General features: G+C 43.6%; 1 protein-coding gene across 11 annotated transcripts; it reads left to right on the top strand.

The window, feature by feature from the left end:
* Positions 1-98: 98 nt before the first annotated feature.
* LOC139379068 (mitogen-activated protein kinase kinase kinase kinase 2-like) lies at positions 99-27,606 on the top strand. Of its 11 annotated transcripts, none has more exons than XR_011628363.1 (32): positions 99-371; positions 7,531-7,588; positions 8,164-8,251; positions 8,788-8,852; positions 8,931-8,986; positions 9,907-9,954; positions 10,100-10,142; positions 10,390-10,462; positions 10,881-11,012; positions 12,143-12,205; positions 12,390-12,471; positions 16,103-16,213; positions 16,747-16,816; positions 17,919-17,977; positions 18,130-18,182; positions 18,465-18,503; positions 19,377-19,410; positions 19,558-19,720; positions 22,743-22,918; positions 23,483-23,524; positions 23,794-23,878; positions 23,958-24,037; positions 24,290-24,350; positions 24,594-24,726; positions 24,872-24,933; positions 25,045-25,144; positions 25,542-25,725; positions 25,868-25,960; positions 26,061-26,147; positions 26,300-26,370; positions 26,483-26,538; positions 26,653-27,508. XR_011628363.1 is itself a non-coding variant. In XM_071121813.1 (32 exons), exons 1-32 carry the CDS (start codon positions 228-230, stop codon positions 26,738-26,740), a joined length of 2,700 nt encoding a protein of 899 aa, XP_070977914.1. In that variant the 5' UTR covers positions 99-227; the 3' UTR covers positions 26,741-27,508. The 11 variants fall into 11 exon arrangements, 10 of the variants coding, with proteins under 10 accessions (XP_070977914.1, XP_070977913.1, XP_070977922.1 ...); XM_071121813.1 differs by having other exon boundaries at positions 24,875-24,933; positions 25,041-25,144; XM_071121812.1 differs by having other exon boundaries at positions 25,041-25,144.
* The last annotated feature ends 182 nt before the right edge of the window (positions 27,607-27,788 follow it).

Raw genomic sequence — 27,788 nt, 5'->3', positions numbered from 1 at the left:
AAGCACCTTTTTATATCAGGAGATGTCACAAAGTGCTTATACAGAAACCCAGCCTACAACCCCAGTTGTGATTCGGCTAGAATGAGATGAATGACTGGAAAGAAGACTAGTATTTGTGGCTATTAGCTCTATTTGCCTGTCAGAATGGTGGTGGAGTATTGCGCTCCAGGGTTTACTGGAACTATAACGTGCGTCCAGTGGTTGATTCGCTGGATGTGTTGTCATGAATGAATAAAAACGTGCATGTGAGTCCAGGCGCAGTTCAGTCTGTAAGCATGGATACCACTATTGGAGTCTCGTTTTTGGACCCGTTGAATGATTACGAGTTAATTCATCGTATTGGGACTGGCACGTATGGTGATGTGTTCAAGGTGAGTGGGGAAAATGTCAGATCGGCTTGGAGATTAGCACACGTACGCGTTTTAATAAACTCCATATGGGTTAGGTTAGTGCGCCGTGTCACGTAGCCTAGATGTTTAAAAACAAGTTTTTATTCCACAATTGAAATATTGTTCGATTTTATGTTGACAGGCTACAACTTTAAAACAAGATAAAAGCTACCATATTGTTTTAATCAATGCGTCCTTTAAAATCTAATGAAACTTTTACGCACGTAATTAACATAATATAGGCTACCATCTAAAACGTTTTATTACCACAACCAATACCAAGGGATATGCAGGTAAGGTTGGCCGTATGTCGCCCCTGCCTGCCTTGCTGCTATTTGAGAATAATGCGGGTATGGGAGAGATAGAGTACGTGCACACATGTTAATGATGCTCGGTGCCTATAATGCCCATTCCACTGGCTAGTAGTTCATCTTCGGCTGATCAGTGTTCAAGGCTCAGACATTCCATTCCATTGTGTTAGACCTGCTTTACACTTTATATTTGCTCTCCTCTCAGCAATACCTTTTTTTTCTGTGCTGCTTTTGTGACAGAAGAATAGTCTGTATTTCATATATCACCGTTTAAATCGGGTGGATGATACAAGATATCAAGTTTGAAGGACACTGACTTAATGTAGAATGCATCAGCACTGTTTAATGGATCTTGGCTGTTAACGCCCAATTTATGTTGAAAGGTATTTTTTTGATCAGTCTCTTCTATTTTGACTCAGTGATGTGAGCTGCGGGAAACAAACATCCTGTAATCCCACCCTGAATGTCTCATACATGCATCCTGCAAGGGAGACCGACTCAGATTGTTGTGTGCCTCTCCTCCCCTACCCGAAACATTTCCTATCCAATAGGCTACCAATGTAAACAGACATACAATGGAAAACATTTACTGTAAGCACAATTATGTTAACTTTTGGGCTAATGAACTCTGTTGAACTCTGCATCCAGCAAATAAGTAAATAAAGCATGTCTGGTTGCAGGGGTGTATGCTGGACGAAGAACAGATTTATGAACAATTCAAAATATCCCTTAGAAATGCACTTTCTCTCAGTATCGAAGTTACGTAATGTGCACCCCCCATGCCTTAGACACATGTAAATGCCCGGGCTGTGCCTGCTTGCTGTGAATGAGGAAACTGTTACTGTCCCACAGACAATGGCCTGTTGTCACCCCCCACTACCTCTCCGTACTCTGATTCTCCTCCACTGTTCTGTTTCTCCAGCTTCAGTGGAGCTGCCTGGAGGTCAGGGGTCAAACAACCAGCCCTGGTACCTAGTGGGCTCTCTGACTGTATGGACATTCAAGGTGACCATTGTTCACAAGATCCACGAAACCTCTTGCTACCCAGCTGAGGGATCAGTTTTCAAGTGTGTGATCTTTTGTGGCTATGTAACTAATAGACAGTATGTCCCTCGCTGCATAGTCAAGAATGGTTTCTTTCCTGATAATCGCAAAGACCCCATTAGGTGTTTTCTTTTATGAGTGAATAGTTCCTTTTGTCTTGTGTTCGTTCTGGTGTGCATGCAAAAGTAAGCCGAAGACAGGATGAGGAGAACGTACGTACATTCATAGTTATGTGCTTGTTATGACCTGACTGAGATTGCCTGGGGTTCGATGGTGGGGGAAAACCCACAGAACAGAAAACTGTTTCACAAACCAGCAGCCGCACTGCAGGGCCCAGTCATCACTGTCACACTGTGGGCTGCAGGTCGTTTGTCACCGCACATTACATCACGCACACACTACCATGTGCGCTGTTACTGCAGTTGTGGGCCTATCTATCTCTCACTGAATATCATTAATGGTCCAAGGCCAGTTTAATGCAACACGCTACTGAAATGTGTAATACAGGAAATCTGTCTGTGTTTTTGTTGTATGTCATTTCCACTCTGATTCAATCAAGCTTTGTGAGAAAGAACTTATGGAATTTTGATCAAAGTTGAATTTTCAGTCCCATTGTCTGTAACTCTATCCCACAGCACACTGTTATTTCAGGCTGCCCAGTGACCAACCTTAAAAGAGACATTACTGTCACTTAAGTCACAGGAAGTGCTCTCGTATAACAGGGAAAGAAACATGAATTTGGTGTTGCCGAGCATCAGGTTTTGTTTACAGGCAACCTGATAGCCCATTGCCGAATTCTATGCTTGTTGTGCATAGAGAGAGCTAAGGGCCTTAAAACCTGACGTCACATCAACGTTTGACCTTTCTGAAAGAATGGGAGCAATACATATTTACAGGAGAAAACAGGAGGAAATAGACGAACGTCGGATGGACAGTGGATGAATGTCGGATGGACAGTGGATGAACGTCGGATGGACAGTGGATGAACGCCGGATGGACAGTGGATGAACGCCGGATGGACAGTGGATGAACGTCGGATGGACATTGCAAACAACATCCTTTGGATTCAAAAGCAGGGACTTTTCGCTCAGCACTTGTTACGTAATGGCTGATGTCCCAATATAAACCATGTTGATGACCTTGACACTTCTAAAGCTCTAAGTCTGTCTGCATCCGAGTTTGAAGTGAAACCCTATTCCTTATGCATGCCCTGATTAAAAAAAGTTGTGCACTATACAGGGAAAAGGGTCGAGGAATGTACCACATCAGTCACCGACTTCAGTAATAAGTGCATCGACGTCGTCGTCCCCACGGGGACTGTATGTACATATCCCAACCAGAAGCCATGGATTACAGGCAAAATACGCACTGAGCTAAAGGCTAGAGCTGCTGACTTCAAGGAGTGAGACACTAATACGGATGCTTTTAAGAAGTCCCGCTACGCCCTCCAACGAACCATAAAACAGGCAAAGAGTTAACACAGGACCAAGATCAAATCTTACTACTCCGGCTCTGATGCTCGTTGGACGTGGCAGGGCTTGCAAACTATCACAGATCACAAAGGGAAACCCAGCCGTGAGCTGTCCAGTGACGCGAGCCTACCAGGGCGCATACTGAGAGCATGCACTGACCAGCTGTTAAGAGTCTTCACTAGCATTTTCAACCTCTCCCTGATCCAGTCTGTAATACCTATATGTTTCAAGCAGACAACTATAGTACCTGTGGCCAAGAATGCCAAGGTAACCTGTCTAAATGACTATCGTCCCGTAGCACTCACATCTGTAGCCATGAAATGCTGTTCATTGCTCACATCAACAACATCATCCCAGGCCCTCTGGACCCAATCCAATTCGCGTACTGCCCCAACAGATCCACAAATGACGCAATCTCTATTGCACTCCACACTGCCCTTTCCCACCTGGACAAAATGAACACCTATGTGAAAATGCTTTTCACTGACTAAAGCTCAGTGTTCAACACCATAGTGCCCTCCAAGCTCGTCACTAAGTTAAGGACCCTGAGATTAAACTTCCTGATGAGCTGCCCCCAGGTGATGAAGGTAGGCAACAACACCTCCGCCACGCTGACCCTCAACATGGGGCCTTTAGGTGTGCGTGCTTAGTCCCCTCCTGTACTCCCTGTTCATCCATGACTGCATGGCCACGCATGACTCCAACACCATCATTAAGTTTGCAGACAACACAACAGTGGTAGGCCTGATCGCCGAAGATGATGATGAGACGGCCTAAAGGGAGGAGGTCAGAGACCTGCCAGTGTGGTGCCAGGACAACAACCTCTTCCTCAACGTCAGCAAGACAAAGTACCTAATCGTGGACTATAGTAAACATTCACATAAACAGGGCTGTGGTGAAGCGGGTCGAGAGCTTCAAGTTCCTCTGTGTCCACATCACTAAGGACCTATGATGGTCCAAACCCACCAACACAGTCGTGAATAGGGCATGACAACGCCTCTTCCCCCTCAGGAGGCTGAAAATATTCTCAAAAACAGTTGCACCATTGAGAGCATCTTGACTGGCTGCATCACTGTCTGGTATGGAAACTGCTTGGCGTACGACCGCAAGGAGCTACAGAGGGTAGTGCGTACGGCCCAGTACATCACTGGGGATGAGCTCCCTGCCATCCAGGACCTCTACACCAGGCGGTGTCAGAGGAAGGCCCTAAAAATGGTCAAAGACTCCAGCTACCCAAGTCATAGACTGTTCTCTATACTACGGCACGGCAAGCGGTACCAGAGTGCCAAGTCTGCAACCAAAAGGCTCCTGAACAGCTTCTACCCCCAAGTCAAAAGACTGCTGAACAGTTAATCAAATGTCTACCCGGACTATTTACACTGACACCCTTGTTTTTTTTTTTGCACTGACATTCTTGCACCGGCTCTATGAACACTCACTGGACTCTACCCACACACTCACTGGACTCTACCCACACGTTCACTGGACTCTACCCACACACTCACTGGATTCTACCCACACACTCACTGGACTCTACCCACACACTCACTGGACTCTACCCACACGCTCACTGGACTCTACCCACACACTCACTGGACTCTACCCACACACTCACTGGACTCTACCCACACACTCACTGGACTCTACCCACACACTCACTGGACTCTACCCACACACTCACTGGACTCTACCCACACACTCACTGGACTCTACCCACACGCTCACTGGACTCTACCCACACGTTCACTGGGCTCTACCCACACACTCACTGGACTCTACCCACACGTTCACTGGACTCTACCCACACGTTCACTGGGCTCTACCCACACACTCACTGGACTACCCACACACTTACTGGACTCTAACCACACACTCACACACACTACACTAACAAACAAACAAATGCACACACACACACACACTACATATAATCACACATACAAAATACAGTGCATTTGGAAAGTATTCAGACCCCTTGACTTTTTCCACATTTTGTTACGCTACATACAGCCTTATTCTAAAATAGATTAAATAGTTTTTTCCACCTTATCAATCTACACATAATACCTCCATAATGACAAAACAAAAACATTTTTGCAAAATTATAAATAAAAAACTGAAATATCACATTTAAGTATTCAGACCCTTTACTCAGTAAAGTTTCTCATGGTCTGAGAGTCCTTTACGTGCCTTTTGGCAAACTCCAAGCGGGCTGTTATGTGCCTTTTGCTGAGGTGTGGCTTCCGTCTGGCCACTCTACCATAAAGGCCTGATTGGTGGAGTGCTGCAGAGATGGTTGTCCTTCTGGAAGGTTCTCCCATCTCCACAGAGGAACTCTGGAGCTCTGTCAGAGTGACCATCGGGTTCTTGGTCACCTCCCTGACCAAGGCCCTACTCCCCCGATTGCTCAGTTTGGCCGGGCGGTCAGCTCTAGGAAGAGTCTTGGTGGTTCCAAACTTCTTCCATTTAAGAATGATGGAGGCCACTGTATTCTTGGGGACCTTCAATGCTGCAGAATTTTTTTGGTACACTTCCCCAGAACTGTGTCGACACAATCTTGTCTCTGAGCTCTACAGACAATTCCTTCAACCTCGTGGCTTGGTTTTTGCTCTGACATGCACTGTCAACTGTGGGACTTATATAGACAGGCGTGTGTCTTTCCAAATCATGCATGCCATTACCACAGGTGGACTCCAATCAAGTTGTAGAAACATCTCAAGGATGATCAATAGAAACAGGATGCACCTGAGCTCAATTTCGAGTCTCATTGCAAAGGGTCTGAATACTACTGTACTTACGGTATTTCTGATTTTTATTTTTAGTATATGTGCAAAAAAATTTGTGTAGATTTTATTGAGTTAATTTTAGAATAAGGCTGTAACATAACAAAATGTGGGGAAAAAGTCAAGAGCTCTGAATACTTTCCGAATGCACTGTATGTACACACATGCAAATTGACGCCACACACACACACTTACACAATACATGTACATGGACACCTACATCTACATATTGCCTCAATTACCTTGTAGCCCTGCACATTGACTCAGTACCGGAACTCCTTGTATGTAGCCTCTTGATAGTTATTTAATATTTTCTCTATGCATCAATGATGTCGCTCTTGCTGCTGGTGAGTCTCTGTTCCACCTCTATGCAGACAACACCATTCTATATAATTCTGGCCCTTCTTTGGACACTGTGTTAGCAAACCTCCAGATGAGCTTCAATGCCATACAACTGTCCTTCCGTGGCCTCCAACTGCTCTTAAATGCAAGTTAAACTAAATGCATGCTCTTTAACCGACCGTGACCCGCACCTGCCCTCCCGTCCAGCATCATCACTACTCTGGACGGTTCTGACTTAGAATATGTGGACAATTATAAATAACTAGGTGTCTGGTTAACTGTAAACTCTCCTTCCAGACTCATATTAAGCATCTCCAATCCAAAATTAAATCTGGAATCGCCAACCCTACTGGCTCCAGGTCATCTATAAGTCTTTGCTTGGTAAAGCCCCACCTTATCTCAGGTCACTGGTCACCATAGCAGCACCCACCCGTAGCACCCACTCCAGCAGGTATATCTCACTGGTCACCCCCAAAGCCTATTCCTCATTTGGCCGCCTTTCCTTCCAGTTCTCTGCTGCCAATGACTGGAACAAATTGCAAAAATCACTGAAGCTGGAGACTCATATCTCCCTCACTAACTTTAAGCATCAGCTGTCAGAGCTGATTGTTGGGAAAGGGCTCGTAAAGTATGCATTTCACCTGTTGTATTCGGCGCATGTGACAAATCCAATTTGATTTGAGGGTGCTATTTCGGATGCGTCCTGGGACTGTGTAGAACAGACAGACCTCTCACCAACAGGCCTCTCACCATCCAACACACCCTGTCTCCTGCTGCTGCATCAATACAAGGTTATGCTGAATGTCAGAGATAGCAGGTGACCAGCCGGGCCAGAAAACCAGGAACTAACTAATATTGGGACATTTATCATCAAGAAGGCTGACTAGGGGGTTTGAGTCTTGGATGAATGTCCAGGGCCTCCAAACAGAGATGAAAATGCATTAAGAAAAAGATAATAGACTATTGTAAATAGAGCAATTGCAAGGAGTCATCAGCAAGTTGATGCAATAGACGTAAGGAAACATTGATTACTGTTGGTTTTGTTCCACTCTAATGGAATCTAGTGCTGTAGGCCTATGTCCTGCTGCTGACTAATATATGGCATTCTGTGGCCTGTACACTCTGTAGCCTGTTCACAGGAAAGTTCACACTAGTAATCACTCACAGCTAACTTTATCCTTTCCCTCAGGCTCGAAACATCAGGAGTTCAGCAATGGCAGCCATCAAAATAGTCAAACTGGATCCTGGTAAGTGAACGGCTCAGTGTTGTCAGACCTGTATTACGGGTCATTTCTTGCATGTTTAGCCTTCATGCATATTTTGTGTAGTACATTCTTAACTCTTTGTAAACAATATATTGTGTGTGATACAGTGATACAACTATTACTAGTATTAGCAGCAGTAGCAGCAGTAGTCGTAGTAGTTATAGTACTAGTATCAGTAGTAGTAGTAGTAGTATAGTTCTAGTACTAGTATCAGTAGTAGTATCAGTAATAATAGTCGTAGTAGTAGTAGTAGTAGTATCAGTAAAAGTAGTAGTATCAGTAGTAGGATTAGCAGTAGTATCAGTAGAAGTAGAAGTAGTAGCAGTAGTAGTAGTAGTAGCAGCAGCAAAAATCGTAGTAGTAGCAGCAGTAGTAGTAGTAGCAGCAGCAGCAGCAGTAGTAGTAGTAGTAGTAGCAGCAGCAGTAGTAGTGGTAGTAGCTGCAGTAGTAGTGGTAGTAGCTGCAGTAGTAGTAACAGTAGTAGTAGTAGTTCTAGTACTTATATTCATATTAGTGTTGAGATGTCAGGACATGTGACCTGCATGCTCTCTGTTCAGGTGATATCACATCCATCCAGCAGGAGATCACTATGATGAAGGAATGTAAGCACAAGAACATTGTGGCCTATTTCGGCAGCTATCACAGGTACATGTTTAAGCTTGTTTTGATTTTACACTTTATGATGGTCCACGTCCATCCATGGAATTCCTTGGATTCTGAGTGTTCTTGGATGTGTCGAATTCCACTCTTATCTCAAACACCCACTACTAGGACATAGAATGCAACACTCTCTCTCACACCAAAATGTCGTGCTCCAAATAACGTTGACACACACAAAAAAGCTCTATTGCTGATAGAGGTCACTCACAAACACATAGGGAGAAACATATGCACTCACACACACACACACACTCTGTCACTGACTTTGAAATTATTTCGCTCAAGATTTTCTCCTTTTTTAGCTTGGTCCTCTTGAAGCGTCTGAGTGTTGTTACCTCTGTAACATTTCAAGGGCAGATAATAATGTGATTTGTTTGGATAGTAAAACTTCTCTACAGCCAAGTTCTCAGAAAACTGTCTAAATATTCAGATGTAAATACCCTTTTTTAGTCTGGAAAGCCAACGGAACAGAAGTCATTGACAAAAGACTGATAATAAAAATGTATTTATCATTTTTGCAGGAACACAAAATTATGGATTTGCATGGAGTACTGTGGAGGGGGGTCGTTACAAGACATTTACCACGGTACGCACAGCTAAAACTATTTTTCCACCCTCCCTTGTATGTGCCATTAATCTCAGGTCTCTACCGGTCTTTCCACAGTGACTGGGCCGTTCAAGGAGAAGCAGATAGCCTATATTTGCAGAGAAACCCTCCAGGTTAGTCAGTCATATAACATATGAGCTCTCTCACTTTCCTAACTGGGGGGATACAGTCACAATATAATCGCATGTCTTTCTCACCACAGGAAAGCGGAGCATCATGTTTCGTGGCACCACACACAGCACAGCAACATAACATTACCTCCCTTATTCATGTCAGCAGTTTGTTTGTTGCCAGGGCCAGCTCTAGCCTTTTGGGGAGATTGCCAGGTCGGCATTCGGCCATGATTACTACACATTTAGATAACTGGTTAGACTAACTTACCAATATAAATATTGTTAGCTAATCGAGTGACTGTCATTGACTGACAAAACAAGAGAAAAAGTTCTGATGGAAAACCACATTTCAAATGTACACCTTGTGTATTCTACTATTCTAACTCTCAACAGTAAGCTGAGACCCAGACTGAGTTCCCTCCAAAATATATGGACTTGTTTTGGAGGGAGGGGGCTAATGGGCTGGGGGCCCTAAGCGACTGCTTATGTTGCTTATCCCTGTTTGTTGCTCACTGTTGTTTGTGACTGGCTCCAATAGGCTTGTAGGCAGAGATGGGCAGAATTTCTGTTACTTGTATTTGAAATTAGTATTTCAATACCTTTGAGTATTTTGTCATTTGTATTTCAGTGGCCTGAACTACAATCCAATGTATTTTGTAACAAGATACTTTAGAGAGTATTTTGTATTTTTTAAATAATTTTCAACACTCCTGAAATAAAATGATATAGGGTCTGTTTCTATGTATTCTAATTCAATACAATACTTTGCAAAAGTATTTTGTATTTTATTTTGATACATTGGTCTGTAGGATATTTTGGAATTGTATTTTATCATTTTTGCCGATCTCTGCTTGTGGGGTGAACTAATGATGAGGTTGAGAGATTTGTCAAACTGATTCTGTGTTTTTGTTTTTCGACAGGGCTTGTACCACCTGCATGAGACAAGTAAAATGCATAGGGACATAAAGGTATCATTTTGACATAGCTGTATGTTATTGTTGTCAGTCTGTGGATCTTCTGTGTTTATATCTTTGTGAGCTTGTCTGTGTGTTTGTGTGTATGTGCGCTTGTGTGTGTGTGTGCGTGTGTGTGTGTGTGTCCATCTGTCTATAGGGAGCAAATATCCTCATCACAGAACGTGGAGACATCAAATTGGGTCAGTGAACATCTATTCTATACCATCCATCCATCACACACACACACGCACGCACACACGCATACACACACACACACACACACACACACACACACACACACACACACACACACACACACTGTCTGCAATAACTTTGAGGTTAGTTAGCGTGCTAAAAACATGCCACTCGTAAGACATATTGGATTCTGGATTCAGTCTCCCTCGGCGACTAGACTGTCTCTGACTCTCTGTCTCTGTTTTCCTGCAGCCGATTTTGGAGTTGCTGCAGAGATCAGTGCTTCTGTAGCCAAGAGGAAGTCTTTTATAGGAACTCCCTACTGGTAAGATAACTGAACTCAAACCACGACCTTCAACGTTATGACTCTCATTGAAATTTATATATTTCATCCTTACTTTCACCGTATCAATTAGCTTCTTTATGCAGACCCCGATTGGTCTGCTTTACGTAGACACGAATTGGTCTGCTTTACGTAGACTCATTGGTCGGTGCTTAATGCAGACCCCGATTGGTCTGCTTTACGTAGACACTGATTGGTCTGCTTTACGTAGATACTGATTGGTCGGTGCTTTACGTAGACACTGATTGGTTTGGTCATAGTCGTACATGTGTCTTCTAACAGAACAACTTTCAGGATCATTATGAAATTATAATATTTTATTTACATGACAAGTCTTAAAATGCATTCTAACCATTATAATATTAATTTAATCTGACTGGTATTTATGTACCCGTGCCAGGATGGCACCGGAGGTGGCAGCAGTGGAGAAGAAGGGTGGGTACAACCATCTGTGTGACATCTGGGCGGTAGGCATCACGGCCATCGAGCTGGCAGAGCTCCAGCCGCCAATGTTTGACCTCCACCCTATGAGGTGAGACACAGGCACAGACACCAACACAGGCACAGACGGAGACACAGACACAAACAGAGACAGAGGCACAGACACAAACAGAGACAGAGGCACAGACACAAACAAAGACCGAGGCACAGACAGAAACAGAGGCACAGACACAAACAGAGACAGATGCACAGACACAAAAAGAGACAGAGGCACAGACACAGAGACAGAGGCACAGACACAAACAGAGACAGAGGCACAGACACAAACAGAGACCGAGGCACAGACAGAAACAGAGACCGAGGCACAGACAGAAACAGAGGCACAGACACAAACAGAGACAGAGGCACAGACACAAAAAGAGACAGAGGCACAGACACAAACAGAGACAGAGGCACAGACACAAAAAGAGACAGAGGCACAGACACAAACAGAGACAGAGGCACAGACACAAACAGAGACAGAGGCACAGACACAAACAGAGACAGAGGCACAGACACAAAAAGAGACAGAGGCACAGACAGGCAGAAACAGATCCAGATATCCAGGAAGAGACAGGGACACAGACTTGGCTCCATACCAGTCCCCTCTGGACTCTAGCCTTAACCTCAACTATAAGTAGTTTCCATTCTATCCCCTTTTCCTTCATTCCTTTAGATCCACCATAATTGCATTGAAAAGTTGGATAAAAGAGAGACAGATGAAGATATATATTTGTGTTATGTTGCATTTTTGTGGGTTATCCACATACCTCAATATGGTATAATAGTTTGGTGTGTGACTCAAAACTATCGCCCACACTTTGGTAGCACATGTATTTGTGCTACAGACAACCCCCCTCTGTAGTGCTCGTTGTTATGCCAAACATGTCAGCGAATGACAAAGGAGTTGTCTTAAGCACGTAATAAACAGATCTCTACAACCAGGCTAGGTTTTCCACGGTGTTGACATTTCAAAATATTAAAACTGTGTAACAGAGCCTTGATGTTGATGTCAAAAAGCAGCTTCCACCCTCCCAGGCTAGGTTTTCTACCATGTTGACATTTCAAACTATTAAAACTGTGTAACAGAGCCTTGATGTTGATGTCAAATAGAAGCTTCCAGCATACCGGGCTAGGTTTTCTACCGTGTTGACATTTCAAACTATTAAAACTGTGTTCCAGAGCCTTGATGTTGATGTCAAAAAGCAGCTTCCAGCCTCCCAGGCTCAAGGACAAGACCAAGTGGTGAGATGAATATGATCACACCGTATTCCCAAAATAATTCAGACAACTCAGAATGCAGCATCTGTGACATACCTGTACTCTAAAAGCATCCTCCTGACACTAGACTGTTCTTTGAATGCAGCATCCATATTCTCCAAGATGGGTATGTGTTTCTGCTGTCTCATCTCTGTCACCCTCCCTGAAGGTCTGCAGGGTTCCAGAGCTTTGTGAAGATGTCCCTCATCAAGAACCCTAGGAAGAGGCCGTCGGCCGAAACTTTACTGCAGGTACACTACTGTGCACTCTGCTCATTATTAATTAATCATTATAAACTGGGTGGTTCGAGCCCTGAATGCTGATTGGCTGACAGCCGTGGTATATCAGACCGTATACCACGGGTATGACAAAAGATTTATAAGGCACCTCGGGGTTTGTGATATATGGCCAATACACCACAGCTAAGGGCTGTGTCCAGGCACTCCGCGTTGCGTCGTACATATGAACATTCCTTAGCTGTGGTATATTGCCTTATTGCTATTGTAAACTGGTTACCAATATAATTACTACAGTAAAAATAAATTTTTGGTCATACTTGTGGTATACCACAGCTATCAGCCAATCAGCATTCAGGACTCGAATCTTCCGGATTATAATAAGGAACAGCCCCTGAAAGACGATCAGTACTCCACATTGTTTTAGACAGAACCTCTGATAAAATGTGGCGCTGGAGGGGATGGCTGCCATTTTATGGGCTCCTAATCAACTCTGCTACTTTGTGTGTTTTTTCCCGTTGTTTGTAACTTATTTTGTACATAATGTTGCTGCTACCGTCTCTTATGACCGAAAAGAGCTTCTGGACTTCAGAACAGCGATTACTCACCTTGAACTGGACGCGTGGTTTGGGTTCATCATCTTTTAAGATGAGAACTGGCACAAAAACAATAAAGAGCAAAGAAACGAACGTGCAGCTTTGTCGTGCTCAAAGGCAACAATACAAATACAAGATCCCACAACAAACAGGTGGGAAAAGGCTGCCTAAATACGATCCCCAATCAGAGACAATGATATGGCAGCTGCCTCTGATTGGGAACCATACCAAGCCAACCTAGAACTAAAGAAACTATAATGCCCACCCTAGTCACACCTCGACCTAACCAAAATAGAGAATAAAGGATCTCTAAGGTCAGGGCGTGACAGCATGTCACATGTGCAACCAGTGGAAAAAGAATTCTAGACCACCTTTACTCCACACACAGCGATGCAAACAAGCTCTCCCTTGCCCTCCATTTGGCAATCTGACCATAATTCTATCCTTCTGATTCCTGCTTACAAGCTAAAACTACAGAAGGAAGCACCAGTGACTCACTCAATACGGAAGTGTTCAGATGAAGCGTGTTCTACGCTACAGGACTGTTTTGCTAGAACAGACTGGAATATGTTCCGGGATTCATCCAATGGCATTGAGGAGTATACCACCTTAGTCACAGGCAACATCAATAAGTGCATTTACGATGTCGTCCCCACAGTGACCGTACGTACATATCCCAACCAGAAGCCATGGATTACAGTCAACATCCGCATCGAGTTAAAAGGCAAGACATGCCGCTTTCAAGGAGCGTAACACTAATCCGGACGCTTATAAGAAATGCCCTCAGATGAACCATCAAACAGGCAAAGCGTCAATGCAGGACTAAGATTGAATCTTACTACACCGGCTCTGATGCTCGTCAGATGTGGCAGGGCTTGCAGATTATTACGGAATACAAAGGGAAACCCAGTCGCGAGCTGCCCAGTGATGCGAGCCTACCAGATGATCTAAATGCCTTTTATGCTCGCTTCGAGGCAAGCAACACTGAAGCATGCACTCCATAGCCGATGTGAGCAAGAACTTTAAATAGGTAAACATTCACAAGGCCGCAGGGCCAGCCGGATTACCAGGACGTGTACTCAGAGCATGGGTGGACCCAACTGGCAAGTGTCTTCACTGACATTTTCAACCTTTCCCTAACCGAGTCTGTAATACCTACATGTTTCAAGCAGACCACCATAGTCCCTGTGCCCAAGAAAGCAAAGGTAACATGCCTAAATGACTACCGACCCGTAGCACTCACGTCAGTAGCCATGAAGTGCTTTGAAAGGCTGGTCAAGGCTCACATCAACAACTTCATCCCGGAAACCCTAGACCCAATCCAATTCGCATACCGCCCCAACACATCCATAGATGATGCAATCTTAATCGCACTCCACACTTCCCTTTCCCACCTGGACAAAAGGAACACCTATGTGAGAATGATGTTCATTGACAACTCAGCATTCAACAGCATAGTGCCCACAAAGCTCATCACTAAGCTAAGGTCCATGGGACTAAACACCTACCTCTGCAACTGGATCCTGGACTTCCTGACGGGCCACTCCCAGGTGGTAAGTGTAGGCAACAACACATTTGCCACGCTGATCCTCAACACGGGGGCCCCTCAGGGGGGCGTGCTTAGTCCCCTCCTGTACTCCCTGTTCACCCATGACTGTGTGGCCAGGCACAACTCTAACACCATCATTAAGTTTGCTGATGACACGACAGTGGTAGGCCTGATCACCGACAACAATGAGAGCCCATAGGGAGAAGGTCAGAGACTTGGCAGTGTGGTGCCAGGACAACAACCTCTCCCTCAACGTGAGCAAAACAAATGAGATGATCGTGGACTACAGGAAGGAGGGCCAAACATGCCCCCATTAACATCGATGGGACTGTAGTAGAGCGGGTCGAGAGCTTCAAGTTCCTTGGTGTCCACATCACCAACAAACTATCATGGTCCAAACACACCAAGACAGTCGTGAAGAGGGCACGACAACACCTTTTCCCCCTCAGGATATTTGGCATGGGTCCCCAGATCCTCAAAAGGTTCTGCAGCTGCACCATCGAGAGCATCCTGACCGGTTGCATCACCGCCTGGTATGGCAACTGCTCGGCATCTGACAGTAAGGCGCTACAGAGGGTAGTGCGTACGGCCCAGTACATCACTGGGGCCAAGCTTCCTGATATCCAGGACCTATATACTAGGCGGTGTCAGAGGAAGGCTCCAGTCACCCAAGTCATAGACTGTTCTCTCTGCTACCGTTCGGCAAGTGGTACCGAAGCACCAAGTGTAAGGAACGACGCTGGTAGACGAGAAGCAGGTAATCAACAAAGGGAAGGAGTCCAGGTGAGTCCAATGAGCGCTTTTGCGCGTAATGATGGTGACAGGTGTGCGCAACGAAGGGTAGCCTGGTGCCCTCGAGCGCCAGAGAGGGAGAGCGGGAGCAGGCGTGACACCAAGTCTAGGTTCAAAAGGCTCCTTAACAGCTTCTACCCCCAAACCATAAGACTGCTCAACAATTAATAAAATGGCCACCCAGACTATTAACATTTGATTTTACAATGCTGCTACTCGCTGTTTATTATCTATGCATAGTCACTTTACCCCTACCTACCTGTACAAATTACCTTGACTAACCTGTATCCCCGCACATTGACTCTAACGGTACCCCCTGTATATACAGTAGACTCTGTATTGTTATTTTATTGTGTTACTTTTTATTTTATTTTTTATTTTATTTTATTTAGTAAATATTTTCTTAACACTATTTCTTGAACTGCAATGTTGGTTAAGTAAGGGCTGGTAAGTAAGCATTTCATAGTAAGGTCTACTACACCTGTTGTGTTCGGCGCATGTGACAAATAAAATTGGATTTGATCTAAAGCCTCTGTCTGAGGTGCTAAAAGCATAGCCATCCTAGGATCCTGTGTTTATTTCTATAGGGGCCCATAACACGGATACAGCTGCTGAGAGAGATCAAAGAAACTAAATATGAAGTGATGTATTGATGTCGTTCCACATAAAAGCTATAGGTCATTAGCTGTATCTCTTGTCGTCTCCCCAGCACCCGTTTGTGACCCAGTTGCTGACCCGTAACCTGATTATTGAGCTGCTGGACATGGCCAATAACCCTGACCTCCACTCCACACACAGCATGGACGACAACGATCGGGAGGTGAGGATAGGTGACCAAGGACAGACAGACACACACACATGCAGGCATGCAAGTACACACGCCGAATGCACACCCACACTGTTATGTCCGTTGTTAGAAGGAGACCAAGGTGCAGCGTGGTAGGCGTACATTATACTTTTATTTTAAAGGACACCAAAAAACAACAAAATGCAAAACGGACGTAAAGCTATATGCAGTGCAGAAAGCAACTACACACAAACAAGATCCCACAACTGAAGGTGGGAAAAAGGGCTGCCTAAGTATGATCCCCAATCAGAGACAACGATAGACAGCTGCCTCTGATTGGGAACCATACCCGGCCAACAAAGAAATAGACAAACTAGAATGCCCAACCAAATCACACCCTGACCTAACCAAATAGAGAAATAAAAAGGCTCTCTAAGGTCAGGGCGTGACACACACAAACATACAAATCACACACACACTTGCTTTGTAACACATGGCAATCACCTAGCTCTCTCTGGAACATTGCTTGGTCACACATCCGTGTGTGTGTATGTGTTTGTCTGTAGGATGGAGAAGCTGCTCCTGATAAGATCCAGTCTGCAGGGAAACTCCCGAGGACCCTGTCTGAAGAGCAGTGTGAGTCTTCAAATCAATACACAATTTGTACACTGAAACCCCATCGTCAGCCCACACAACGAACCATCACAACAATGTGTGAAGAGTTTATAGAAGTACTCATGTCAACATATGAAAAACCATCCTAATAAACAATGTCAATGAGAGCCTTCTGCCCTGAACATCTTCATCTGAAATGTGGTCTGGCTATTACTGTCAATACGGTACGTCCGCCCAGGTAATTCAAGTGATCACTCATCTGTAGTTAGAGAAGGGCCGTGTATGTGTGTTGATTGTCGATCGTGAGTTTGTGTGTGTGTGTGTGAGCGTGCGTATCTATCTGTATGTCTGTGTGTTTGTGTGTGTGTGTGTATCCGTGTGTATCCGTGTGTATTGTGTGTGCTTGGAGAGTTGAGGTCAACATCACCCTTACTGGCATAATGTGTGAAACTTGGGCAGATGGAGCAGGACACAACAGAACACACTTGGGTTCCTGACCTCTGTGACAAGAAACCCATTGAGACTTGAAGGTGGTGGAGATGAAGTCCCCAAGTCACCCGACACAGAGAGAGGCCATAGAGGGGTCACTGTCATGCACACGCACATGGCATGTTCCCTCTGTGGTCCTCTGACGTGGTTCTGGGCGCAGGAGGTGGGGGAAGCGAGGAGTGGGGGGGGGATTGAGAAACTATTGCTGTGTCTCCTATCAGTGAGGTTACAGCATACACAGGGTGTGGTGATGGTGGACAATGCGCCCACGCTGCAGCTGCCAGGGACAAGACAGCATATATTTAGACAAGCATGTCAACACGAAAACAAATACATGGTGCTAGTGGAGAGGGGTGTTGTAACTCTTCTTGTATGGGCATCACAATGGGTCTTCTGGGGTGAAAGGTAAAGTTGCCTGAAGCCGATGACTTGGTATTACTGTAACACAGTGATATGGGTTCAGTATGAGAGTAGTTTACCAATCGATCTGAATAGGCAACAGGGAGGACAGTGGGATAGCAGATCCACCTGGATTTTATCCTCTGGCACTGATAGTAAATTCATCACATTAAATACATATATTGTATTGAAGTGTACATTTTCCTCATGATCAACTTAGTTGTGTTTCCCTTAGTTGACCAGGTGAAGTTTGGGCCTCCGTTGAGGAAAGTGACAGAGCCTTATCCTGATATGGTGAGTCACATTTCTTTATTGTGTTTGACATGCTGGAGTTTAAGGTCAAGTCAACATAGAATGGCTATTTGGGGCAGTGGGAGATGTACGAGTTCTATTAATAGGGATATTATGGGTGTGTATGTTGTTGATGATTCTTCGTAATTTTTCAGGAAAGCTCGTCCGGAGACGATTGGGATGTCTCAGAAGAGGACACTGAGTCACCGTAAGATGCTCCTCTTCCACAGTTTACTATTGGTAGCAGTACGTCAAGCAAACATTATTATGAGCATTATTTCAAATCTACTGTTTGTGCGTATGGCCATGGACCTGACGTCCCCACTAGAGCAAGTTTACAGGAGAACAATAATTTAAAAAACCTGAATCCATAACAGAAGACACTAGCTCCAACCCTCCCATTGTCACAGAATAGGTGGTTCTCTGTCACATCATGTTCTCAGAACTAGTGGCTCCAGAGAGAGATTAACATCTTGTCTTCCTGTTTCAGGAGCCTGTTGGAATGTGTGGAGGAAGCTCTGCAGCTGAGGTAGGCCAGCAGACCACCCATTGTAAAAACACTATTCAGCAGTATTCTACCCGGCGACAATGCCTCTTATCAAGGAAGCTGTGGAAGTTTGTTTAATCACATTGAAATGAATACCTTTTGAATACTTGACATTACCTGATAAAGAACTAAATCATATTTGATCACTGATTATTATTGTTGGGGTATGCATATTCACAATTAATTGACCCTGCCCTGCTCCAAATCTTGTCCTAATAAGAGCCAACATAATTGACCCCATGTCAGTTTATAGACTGTGAAAGCAAGCATCCCACAAAGAAAGGAAATCTGATTTACCTTTGATTTAGTAGAGAGTGCATGAGCATTAATGGTGCTACACAAGATTTTTTACAATTAATTTCAGAAAATGTCCATAATATATCTGCAGTAATAGTGGAATGATTGTGTTTCACAGTATTACCTACCCGACAGTGTTTGCTATTTGCAGTGATATTCTCCTGTTGTCAAATTGGGAAAGCTGTTATTACTTTGTGGCTGTGTTATCTAGTGGAAATCGTGTCAAGCTGCCAATGAATCGCTCTGCCATTTCCTGATTGCTAAAATTCTACACTGTATGTGAGAAAACAAACACTGAATATTGTAGGGAATCATTGTACCATCTTTTATAAATCAATGTGAATAACCACAGGTGTTTTTTCCCCAGCTGTTTGAAGCTGGCGGACCCAAAGTAAAAGGCTCAAGCGCAAGTCTCAAATGGAATGAGGGGGAGGGGGAAAATGCATTGGAATTCAGTCATGTGCTGTTGCAATTTATACCTAGCTTCCACATAGGGGAGACATTCTGAGAAGTTTTATGTGTAACACTAACATTACCATTGACTATTTATTTTTCCAGGAGCTTAACCATTAAGAGAGTGCCATCTGCTGGTGTAAGTAGCAATAACAGAACGCCAAGAAAACAGATCTTCTGGAACAATCAAGTGTAACACAAGATATGAAGATAATCCTTTATACCTTTCAGCTATTTCCTATTGTATTATGTGACAGTGGTTTGTCTAATGTTTCTGGTTGTGTAGGGGGGTAATGGTGGGAGGAAGAGTGGGTTATTCAGCCCTTCCACAGCCTCCCTGCCTGCCATCAGCTCATTCTGTCCCACCCTGGAGGACAAGGACCTCACCCTTGGCCCCAGCTCCAGCCTGGGGCCCGACTCCACCCACACACCCAAAAACTTCACGTCAGGTACGGAACATCCACACACAGAGTCAATGTTTACAGGCCATATTTCAATCTGTCATGACAACTGATTTGGTTCTGGGTGCTGAGATTAATATACAGTGCCTTCAGAAAGTATTCACACCCCTTGTCTTTTTCCACATTTTGTTGTGTTACAGCCTGAATTTAAAATATATTCAACTGAGATTGTGTGTCACTGATCTACACACAACACCCCATAATGTCAAAGTGGAATAATGATTTTAGAAATGTTTACAAATTAATAAAAAATTATATTTTGTTAAAAAAAAACTTTTGTTATGGCAAGCCTAAATAAGTTCAGGTGTAATGATGTGCTTAACACGGCACATACGTTTCATGGACTCTGTATACAATAATAATGGTTAACATGATTTTTTAAATTACTACCTCATCTCTGTACCCCACACATACAATTATCTGTAAGGTCCCTTCGTCGAGCAGTGAATTTTAAGCACATATTCAACCACAAAGACTAGGGAGGTTTTCCAATGGTTCGAAAGAAGGGCACCTATTGGTAGATGGGTAAAAAAAAAAAGCAGACATTGAATATCCCTTTGAGCATGGTGAAGTTATTAATTACACTTTGGATAGTGTATCAATATACCCAGTCACTACAAAGATACAGGCGCCTTTCCTAACTTGGAGAGTAAGGAAACTGCTCTGGGATTTCACCATGAGGCCAATGGTGATTTTAAAAGTTACAGAGTTTAATGGCTGTGATAGGAGATAACTGAGGATGGATCAACAACATTGTAGTTACTCCACAATACTAACCTAATTGACAGAGTGAAAAGATGGAAGCCTGTACAGAATAAAACATGCATCCTGTTTGCAATAAGGCACTAAAATAATACTGCAAAAAATGTGGCAAAGAAATTAACTTTAGCGTTATGTTTGGGGCAAATCCAACACAACACATCACTGAGTACCACTCTTCATAATTTTAAGCACGGTGGTGGCTGCATCATGTTAGGGGTATGCTGTTCATAGGGAAGGATGACATTTTTTTGTGATAAAAAGAAACAGAATAGAGCTATGCACAGGTAAAACCCTGGAGGAAAACATGGTTCAGTCTGCTTTCCAACAGACACTGGGAGACTCACCTTTCAGCAGGACAAATACCTAAAACACAAGGCCAAATATACACTGGAGTTGCTTACCAAGATGACATTGTTCCTGATTGGCCTAGTTACAGTTTTGACTTAAATCGGTTCAACACGTATCTAATCAAGATATACTGTATTAGGGTTTTGTTCTCCATTCATAAAAAAATATATATCACATTTTTCTTACACTTTAACGTTACAGTGTATTTTGTGTAGATCATTGACAAGAAAATTATGGTTAAATCCATTTTAATCTCGCTTTGTAACACAACAAAATGTGGAAAAAGTTCATGGTTGTGAATACTTACTGAAGTCTGTTGATGTCAGTATTTGTATTGACAACAGAATTACAGTTCCGTATTTGCCTAGTGAGTAGTATATTCCAATGCTGCAGGTAGCCACGATGTTAAAGCGTAGGGCCAGTAACTGAAAGGCTGCTGATTCGAATACTGGAGCTGTGCCCTTGAGCAAGGCACTTAACCCTAATTGCTCCAGGGGAGCTGTGCAATGGGAAAAGGGGATACCTAGTCAGTTGGACAACTGAATGCCTTCAACTTAAATGTGTCTTCCGCATTTAACCCAACCCCTCTGAATCAGAGAGGTGCGGGGGGTGGCCATAATCGACATCCAGGTCTTCGGTGCCCGGGGAACAATGGGTTAACTGTCTTGTTCAGGGGCAGAACGACTGATTTTTACCTTGTCAGCTCAGGGAATCGATCCAGCAACCTTTCGGTTACTGGCCCAATGCTCTAACCACTAGTGACCCTGGCCATGACCCCACTCCCTGAGGGAGCCTCAGTGGGGGTTGAGATATTCAAAAAAACACATTTCCATGACACACTGTGTATAACAGGACAAATATAAGCACCCACCAAATTATTATTATTATAATGCAGTCATAATATTGAGAGCTTGGGACTAAACGGTTCTATCTGCATTTTTGTTCTCTACCTAAATAGTACTCTAAATACCCCAATTCATGTTGTTAAGTTCGAAAGAATACTAGATAAAAATTTCTGACACCATTCCAACCAATGAGGGTTTGGAACTTTTACGACAATTATCTAAGAATCATTGCAGATAGAACCTTGTAGTCCCAAGCTCTCGATATGTTAAATTATATACACTATCATTCAAAAGTTTGTGGTCACTTAGAAATGTCCTTGTTTTTTTAAGAAAAGCACATTTTTTGTCCATTAAAATGACATCAAATTGATCCGAAATACAGAGTAGACATTGTTTATGTTGTAAATGATGATTGTAGCTGGAAACGGACAGTCTATTGGCCAGTCTGAGATATGGCTCTTTTTTTGCAACTCTGCCTAGAAGTCCAGCATCCCGGAGTCGCCTCTCAATAATAGACTGACGAGTTTCAGAAGAAAGTTTTTTATTTCTGACCATTTTGAGCCTGTAATCGAACCCACAAATGCTGATGCTCCAGATACTCAACTAGTCTAAAGAAGGCCATTTTTATTGCTTCTTTAATCAGAACAACAGTTTTCAGCTGTGCTAACATAATTGCAAAAGGGTTTTCTAATGATCAATTAGCCTTTTAAAATGATCAACTTGGATTAGCTAACACAACTTGCCATTGGAACACAGGAGTGATGGTTGCTGATAATGGGCCTCTGTACGCCTATGTAGATATTCCATAAAAAATCTGCCATTTCCAGATACAATAGTCATTTACAACATTAACAATCTCTACACTGTATTCCTGATAAATTTTATGTTATTTTAATGGACAAAAAAAATGTGCTTTTCTTTCAATAAGAAGGACATTTCTACGTGACCCCAAACTTTTGAGCGGTAGTGTATCTTCGGTGTGTCTATGCTAAGATCGACAGTCCGTTTCAACATGATTTTTTCCCCCTCCTTCGTCCTCTTGTGTGGTTCTCCAGTCTTGGCCAGGTGTTCTGCAACTCAGGACATCAGCAGACAGTGGTGTAGGGACCCCAGTGTTTCTGAGGGGGGCGCCGTACAGGCAGAGAAGAAGAAGACAGAAGGGGTGACCTCATCATGCAGAGAAACCTCTCTCTCTCCAGAGTGGAGCACACTGAGGAGGAAGACGAACTCTGTGAGTTTAAAACACAGGGCAATGTTGCCTCACTACATACAGTATCTGTACATAGCTTCATATCCATACTGTAGTTGCTGAATGGCAGTGGCAGTTGGCTTTAACACATTGTATGGATTTGAGGCTACCAGTAGACGGTAGCCTTAACCAGTACATAGCCAGTACTCAGGGGTTCAATTCAATGTGAAGTCAGACACTTCCAAGGAATAAGTGAAATTCCAGCATAATAGTAATAAAGTGCCATTCATTTTTTGATTGGAATTTGAATTCACTTCCTAAACTGACTGAAATGAAATGGAATTGACATCAACCCTGGTACTGACAAAAAAAAGTGTGTGGTTTGTTAACCTAATAACATGTTTCAATACATTCTTCCATATCCCCTTTAATAAACCATCCTTTTGTAACATTTCATGTAGGAAGACAGAATTCAGAGACGCCCAGATCCTATGCCGCTGCTTTGTGACATCAATTTAAACAACATCCTCATTTGAACGACACCGTTATCCTAATTTTTTGTCGTTGTTGTTGTTGTTGTTGTGTTTAACCCTGTTTCATTTCTAGAGAGCTGATTGCCATGGACTCCCTCCTACTCCTCATGTTCATGTAAGTGCAGAGGTCTAGTCAAACAGCATGTGTCCTAAGACAGTACAGAGAGGCTGTTGCATCAGTAACTAACAATATTTCCACATGCTTAAGAACAGGCTATGTAGCTAATGGCTATTGGTCTCAAAAACGCTTGACGGAATGCTCACTGCAACAATGGTTTGCTAAGATGAACATTAAACACATTATAATAGTCTAACCATGCTTATTGTACAGCAATGTAGAAATAGCCACCGTGATAGTACAACGTGTATCGTTTTGTTTCGTAGATGGGTGCCTGTTTCTCTAAAGTCTTCAATGGTTGTCCTCTGACGATCCACTGTGCTGTGACCTGGATTCTCCCTAAAACTAGAGGTAGGGGTCCAGAACGGGTTAAAGAGGTTAAGACAAGGTCATTACAAATGGCCGTGACATGATCTTGTCTCTTCCTCAGATCAGTATCTTATTCTGGGGGCAGAAGAGGGTGTCTACACCCTCAACCTCAACGAGCTCCATGAGGACACCCTGGAGAAGGTAACAGTTTAGATATTGATGAATGTGGGAAAGTATGAATTAATGTGGGTAGTCTGCGTTAAAATTCCAGAGCATACCACTAATACTATTCTACTGAGCCATTTACTTTATGTTCATATTCTTATCTTATTGTTGTTGTATTGTCGAGAAGGAACCTGCGAGTAGGCATTTCGTTAGACAGTGTATACCATGCGTATCCTGTACATATGACTAATAAAACTTCAAACGAATACCTCTCTCTTCCACCCACAGTTGCTCCCACAAAGATGTACCTGGCTGTTTGTCATGAACAATGTCCTGATGTCCGTATCAGGTAGAGCTCTACCCCAATTACACACCTATCATGTTGTTCATAGGATCCTACTCCATCAACTCCAGTAATAAACCAGACCTGGTTGCAAATAGTATTTCAGTGTTTGCTTGAGTTCCAGGTGGGCGGGGTTTGCACTTTTGAGACTTTTCCATTGGTTCCATTGCACCAGGCAAGCTCAATCAAGCACTGCTAAATTTGAACACGGGTTCTTACCATTCCTCCCCTCTCCAACCCCATCCCCAGGGAAGTCTTCCCAGCTGTACTCCCACAGTCTGACGGCTCTGTTTGAACAGAGGGGCCACAAGCAGCAGAAACAGAGTCACCTGTCCCTCAGTACCAACCGCCTCACTGAGAGGATCAACCCCAGGCAGAGGGGGTGTGTGTGTGTGTGTGTGCGTGTGCCTGCCTGCCTGCCTGCGTGCGTGCGTGCGTGCGTGCGCATCAATATGTTCGGGTTCAATTTGTCTTCAATATACAGTATGTGCCTGTCCTAAGTAAAAAATATATGAAATGTAAATCAGCAGGAAATATGCTGTAACTGTGAAGATACCAGACACTAAAGGCTGTCGAAGATGCAGCGTGGGTAAGTGAAATTTGGCACTGCATTATATTCAATCACAACACAGAAAGCTGCTTCAATTTTTTTCTGAAATTGATTCAATTGAAATGGCTCTTTCTCCTCTCTCCTAGCAAGAAACCCACACACAGACAGCACGTTCCTGTGTGGGGCTGTTCCATCAGGTCTAATTCTGCTCTTGTGGTATGAGCCTCTGCAGAGGTTCTTGCAGCTCAAGGTGTGTATCGACATAACAATTATTCCATACAACATACACTTGACTGGCCTGCACAGAGCCCTGACCCTCAACCCCTATTGAACACCTTTGGGATGAATTGAAACTCCGACTGCGAGCCAGGCCTAATCGCCCAACATCAGTGCCTGACATCACTAATGGTCTTGTGGCTGAATAGAAGCAAGTTCCTGAAGCAATGTTCCAGCATCTAGTGGAAATCCTTCCTAGAAGAGTGGAGGCTGTTATAGCAGCAAAGGGGAGGACCGACTTTATATTAATGCCCATGATTTTGGAATGAGATGTTCGACGAGCAGGTGTCCACATACCTTTGTGGTGCATGTATATGAACCGTGTCTGTAAGACTTGTAAAATTGGTCTTTCTACACTTTTTCCCTCTCAGCATATAGACATACGTCTACCGGATTCGCTCCCTATCTTTGAGCTACTGGTGTTAGTGAAGGATGAGTTCCCACAACTATGCGTAGGGGTGGGGGACTGTGCTGCAGAGGGAGGGAAACCACCATCCAACCAGCAGCTGAAGTTCGACATCATAGAGTTGAACGGCACACCAAATTCTTCACCAGGTAGCACAGAAATGTCAGATATTATGATTTGAACCGTTTGACATTGTGTAGAGAAATTGTATAACCTTAATTCTCTCTCTCTCTTTCTTTCTTTCTCCCTGTCTTTGTATATGTGCATGTGTGTGTGTGCGTGTGTGTACAGAGAGTACGCCGGACCGGACCCGGACCGGAGCCGGACCGGGAGCCAAGCAGGCAACACAGCTGGACAGAGACACGGTTCTCATTGTACTGGAGAGTGAGTCTATTGGAATATATTACATCCTACCTAGAATATAATTAGCACCACCTGCCTTTTAATGTCCACTACTAACGGTATCTTTAATGTCACTTTACAGAGACTGTGAAGATTGTCAACCTACAAGGTCTTCCCTCCAAGGAGCTGGCTTCTGAACTTGTCTTTGACTTCCCCATTGAAACACTAAGTACTAACTTCATTCAATCTCAATAATACCTCATAGAATGTTCTCAATTCATCACCACATCATAGGTACAGGCAGGGGTGAGGTACTGTAGTTACAGCCACACACTACGTGCGTGGAAGATTTTGTTTGTGACTTTACTGTTGTGTGGCTAGTTTGTTTACAGGACAGTGTTCTGGCTTTCTGGAAGCATGGTCTTAAAGGGAGGAGTCTTCACACAAATGAGGTGATTATGTTTCATTGTAATGCACTCATAAAAATAAAATAAAGGCTTGATCTGCATTGGAAGTATATTATCTTGCCGAAACAGTGAAATACATTTGCGTTCATCTTTGTAGGTCACGCAGGAAATCACAGACGAAAGCAGAGTATTCCAGGTCTTGGGGACGAACAGGTATGCTCCAAACGCTGGTCTGTTACCTTGAATACCACATTATGTGTGTTCGCATTAGGGGTCAAAGGTTATCTGAGAAAATCAATCACATTCAATCTTTTGTCGTTTCCGTAGGGATATCGTCCTTCAGAGTACCCCCACAGAGGACCCGTCAGCCATGACCAACCTCTATATCCTGACAGGCCATGAAAGCAGCTACTGAGAGAAGAGAGAAAAGGACTGAAAGAAAATAATAGAAATTGGGATTAAAGTAAGAAGAGAAGAAGAGTGTGTCTTGAGATGGGAAGTGCTTTTCTGGCACCTAATAAACTCACGAGCGAACAAGCCCCCCTCACTGTAGACTTGTCTTAAACTGACCCCCTCTACCTGTATATGGGGAACAGACAGACCATGGGAGACTCTCACACACTAAACCGCAGGGAGATAACTGAGCTGGTGTTCGTGGAAGGACTTGTAAAAAAAGACTTGTCAGAGAGAGCCCCCTGTCGTGACCTCTAATCCCTTGAATGACACAAACTACTTTTAACCTTGCATAACCCCATTGTCTATTTTTACTGGTTTGACTGATAACTGAAGTCTGATCTGTCTCCTTAAACAACATTGTGAACACCACCCTGCTCTGTCCACTAACTGTAGTATTACTATGTCACGTCATGGCATAGGTGGCGCCACTCCAAGATGTCAACATAAATAGTTTAGAAAATATGTGCCATAGAATCAGAGGGCCACTACATTCTAAAAGTGCTTTGAAATACTTTACTGAGATCAATTTAAAGGCCTGTTTCCCAGACCCAGATGAAGACTATTCCTGCACTAAAAAGGGCTTGCAACATGTGTTTGTTTGCCACAAAGTGCTCAAAGACTGGTAGTGATACTGTGTTGTGTTTAATGATTTTGGTTTGGTTTGGTTGTGCAGTATGAGGCCCAATGTAACACTCATCATCCATGAAATACACTTGAAGGAGCATGCATGTTGCTTTTTGAATTTTCTTTTAGCAAAATCATATGATGTGTGAATATGGATTTAAGAGATTTTATGTATATTTAGTTTTAACTTACGCCAAACAAGAGAATTAGAGGGAGCATAGCTAAATTCACAGAGGACACCAGATAAGACAGGAGATGTATATCAGATATAACAGACTGACCCTAGCCCCCTGGAACATAGACTATTGCAGCATAGATACTGGAGGCTGAGACATGGGGGGGTGGGGGACACTGTGGCCCCGGACAGGGCAAACCAGGCAGGA

Source organism: Oncorhynchus clarkii, chromosome 21 (genome assembly GCF_045791955.1).
Source record: "Oncorhynchus clarkii lewisi isolate Uvic-CL-2024 chromosome 21, UVic_Ocla_1.0, whole genome shotgun sequence".
In the NCBI taxonomy this organism is placed as follows: domain Eukaryota; kingdom Metazoa; phylum Chordata; class Actinopteri; order Salmoniformes; family Salmonidae; genus Oncorhynchus; species Oncorhynchus clarkii.
This window is presented reverse-complemented; position numbering and strand designations above follow the sequence as displayed.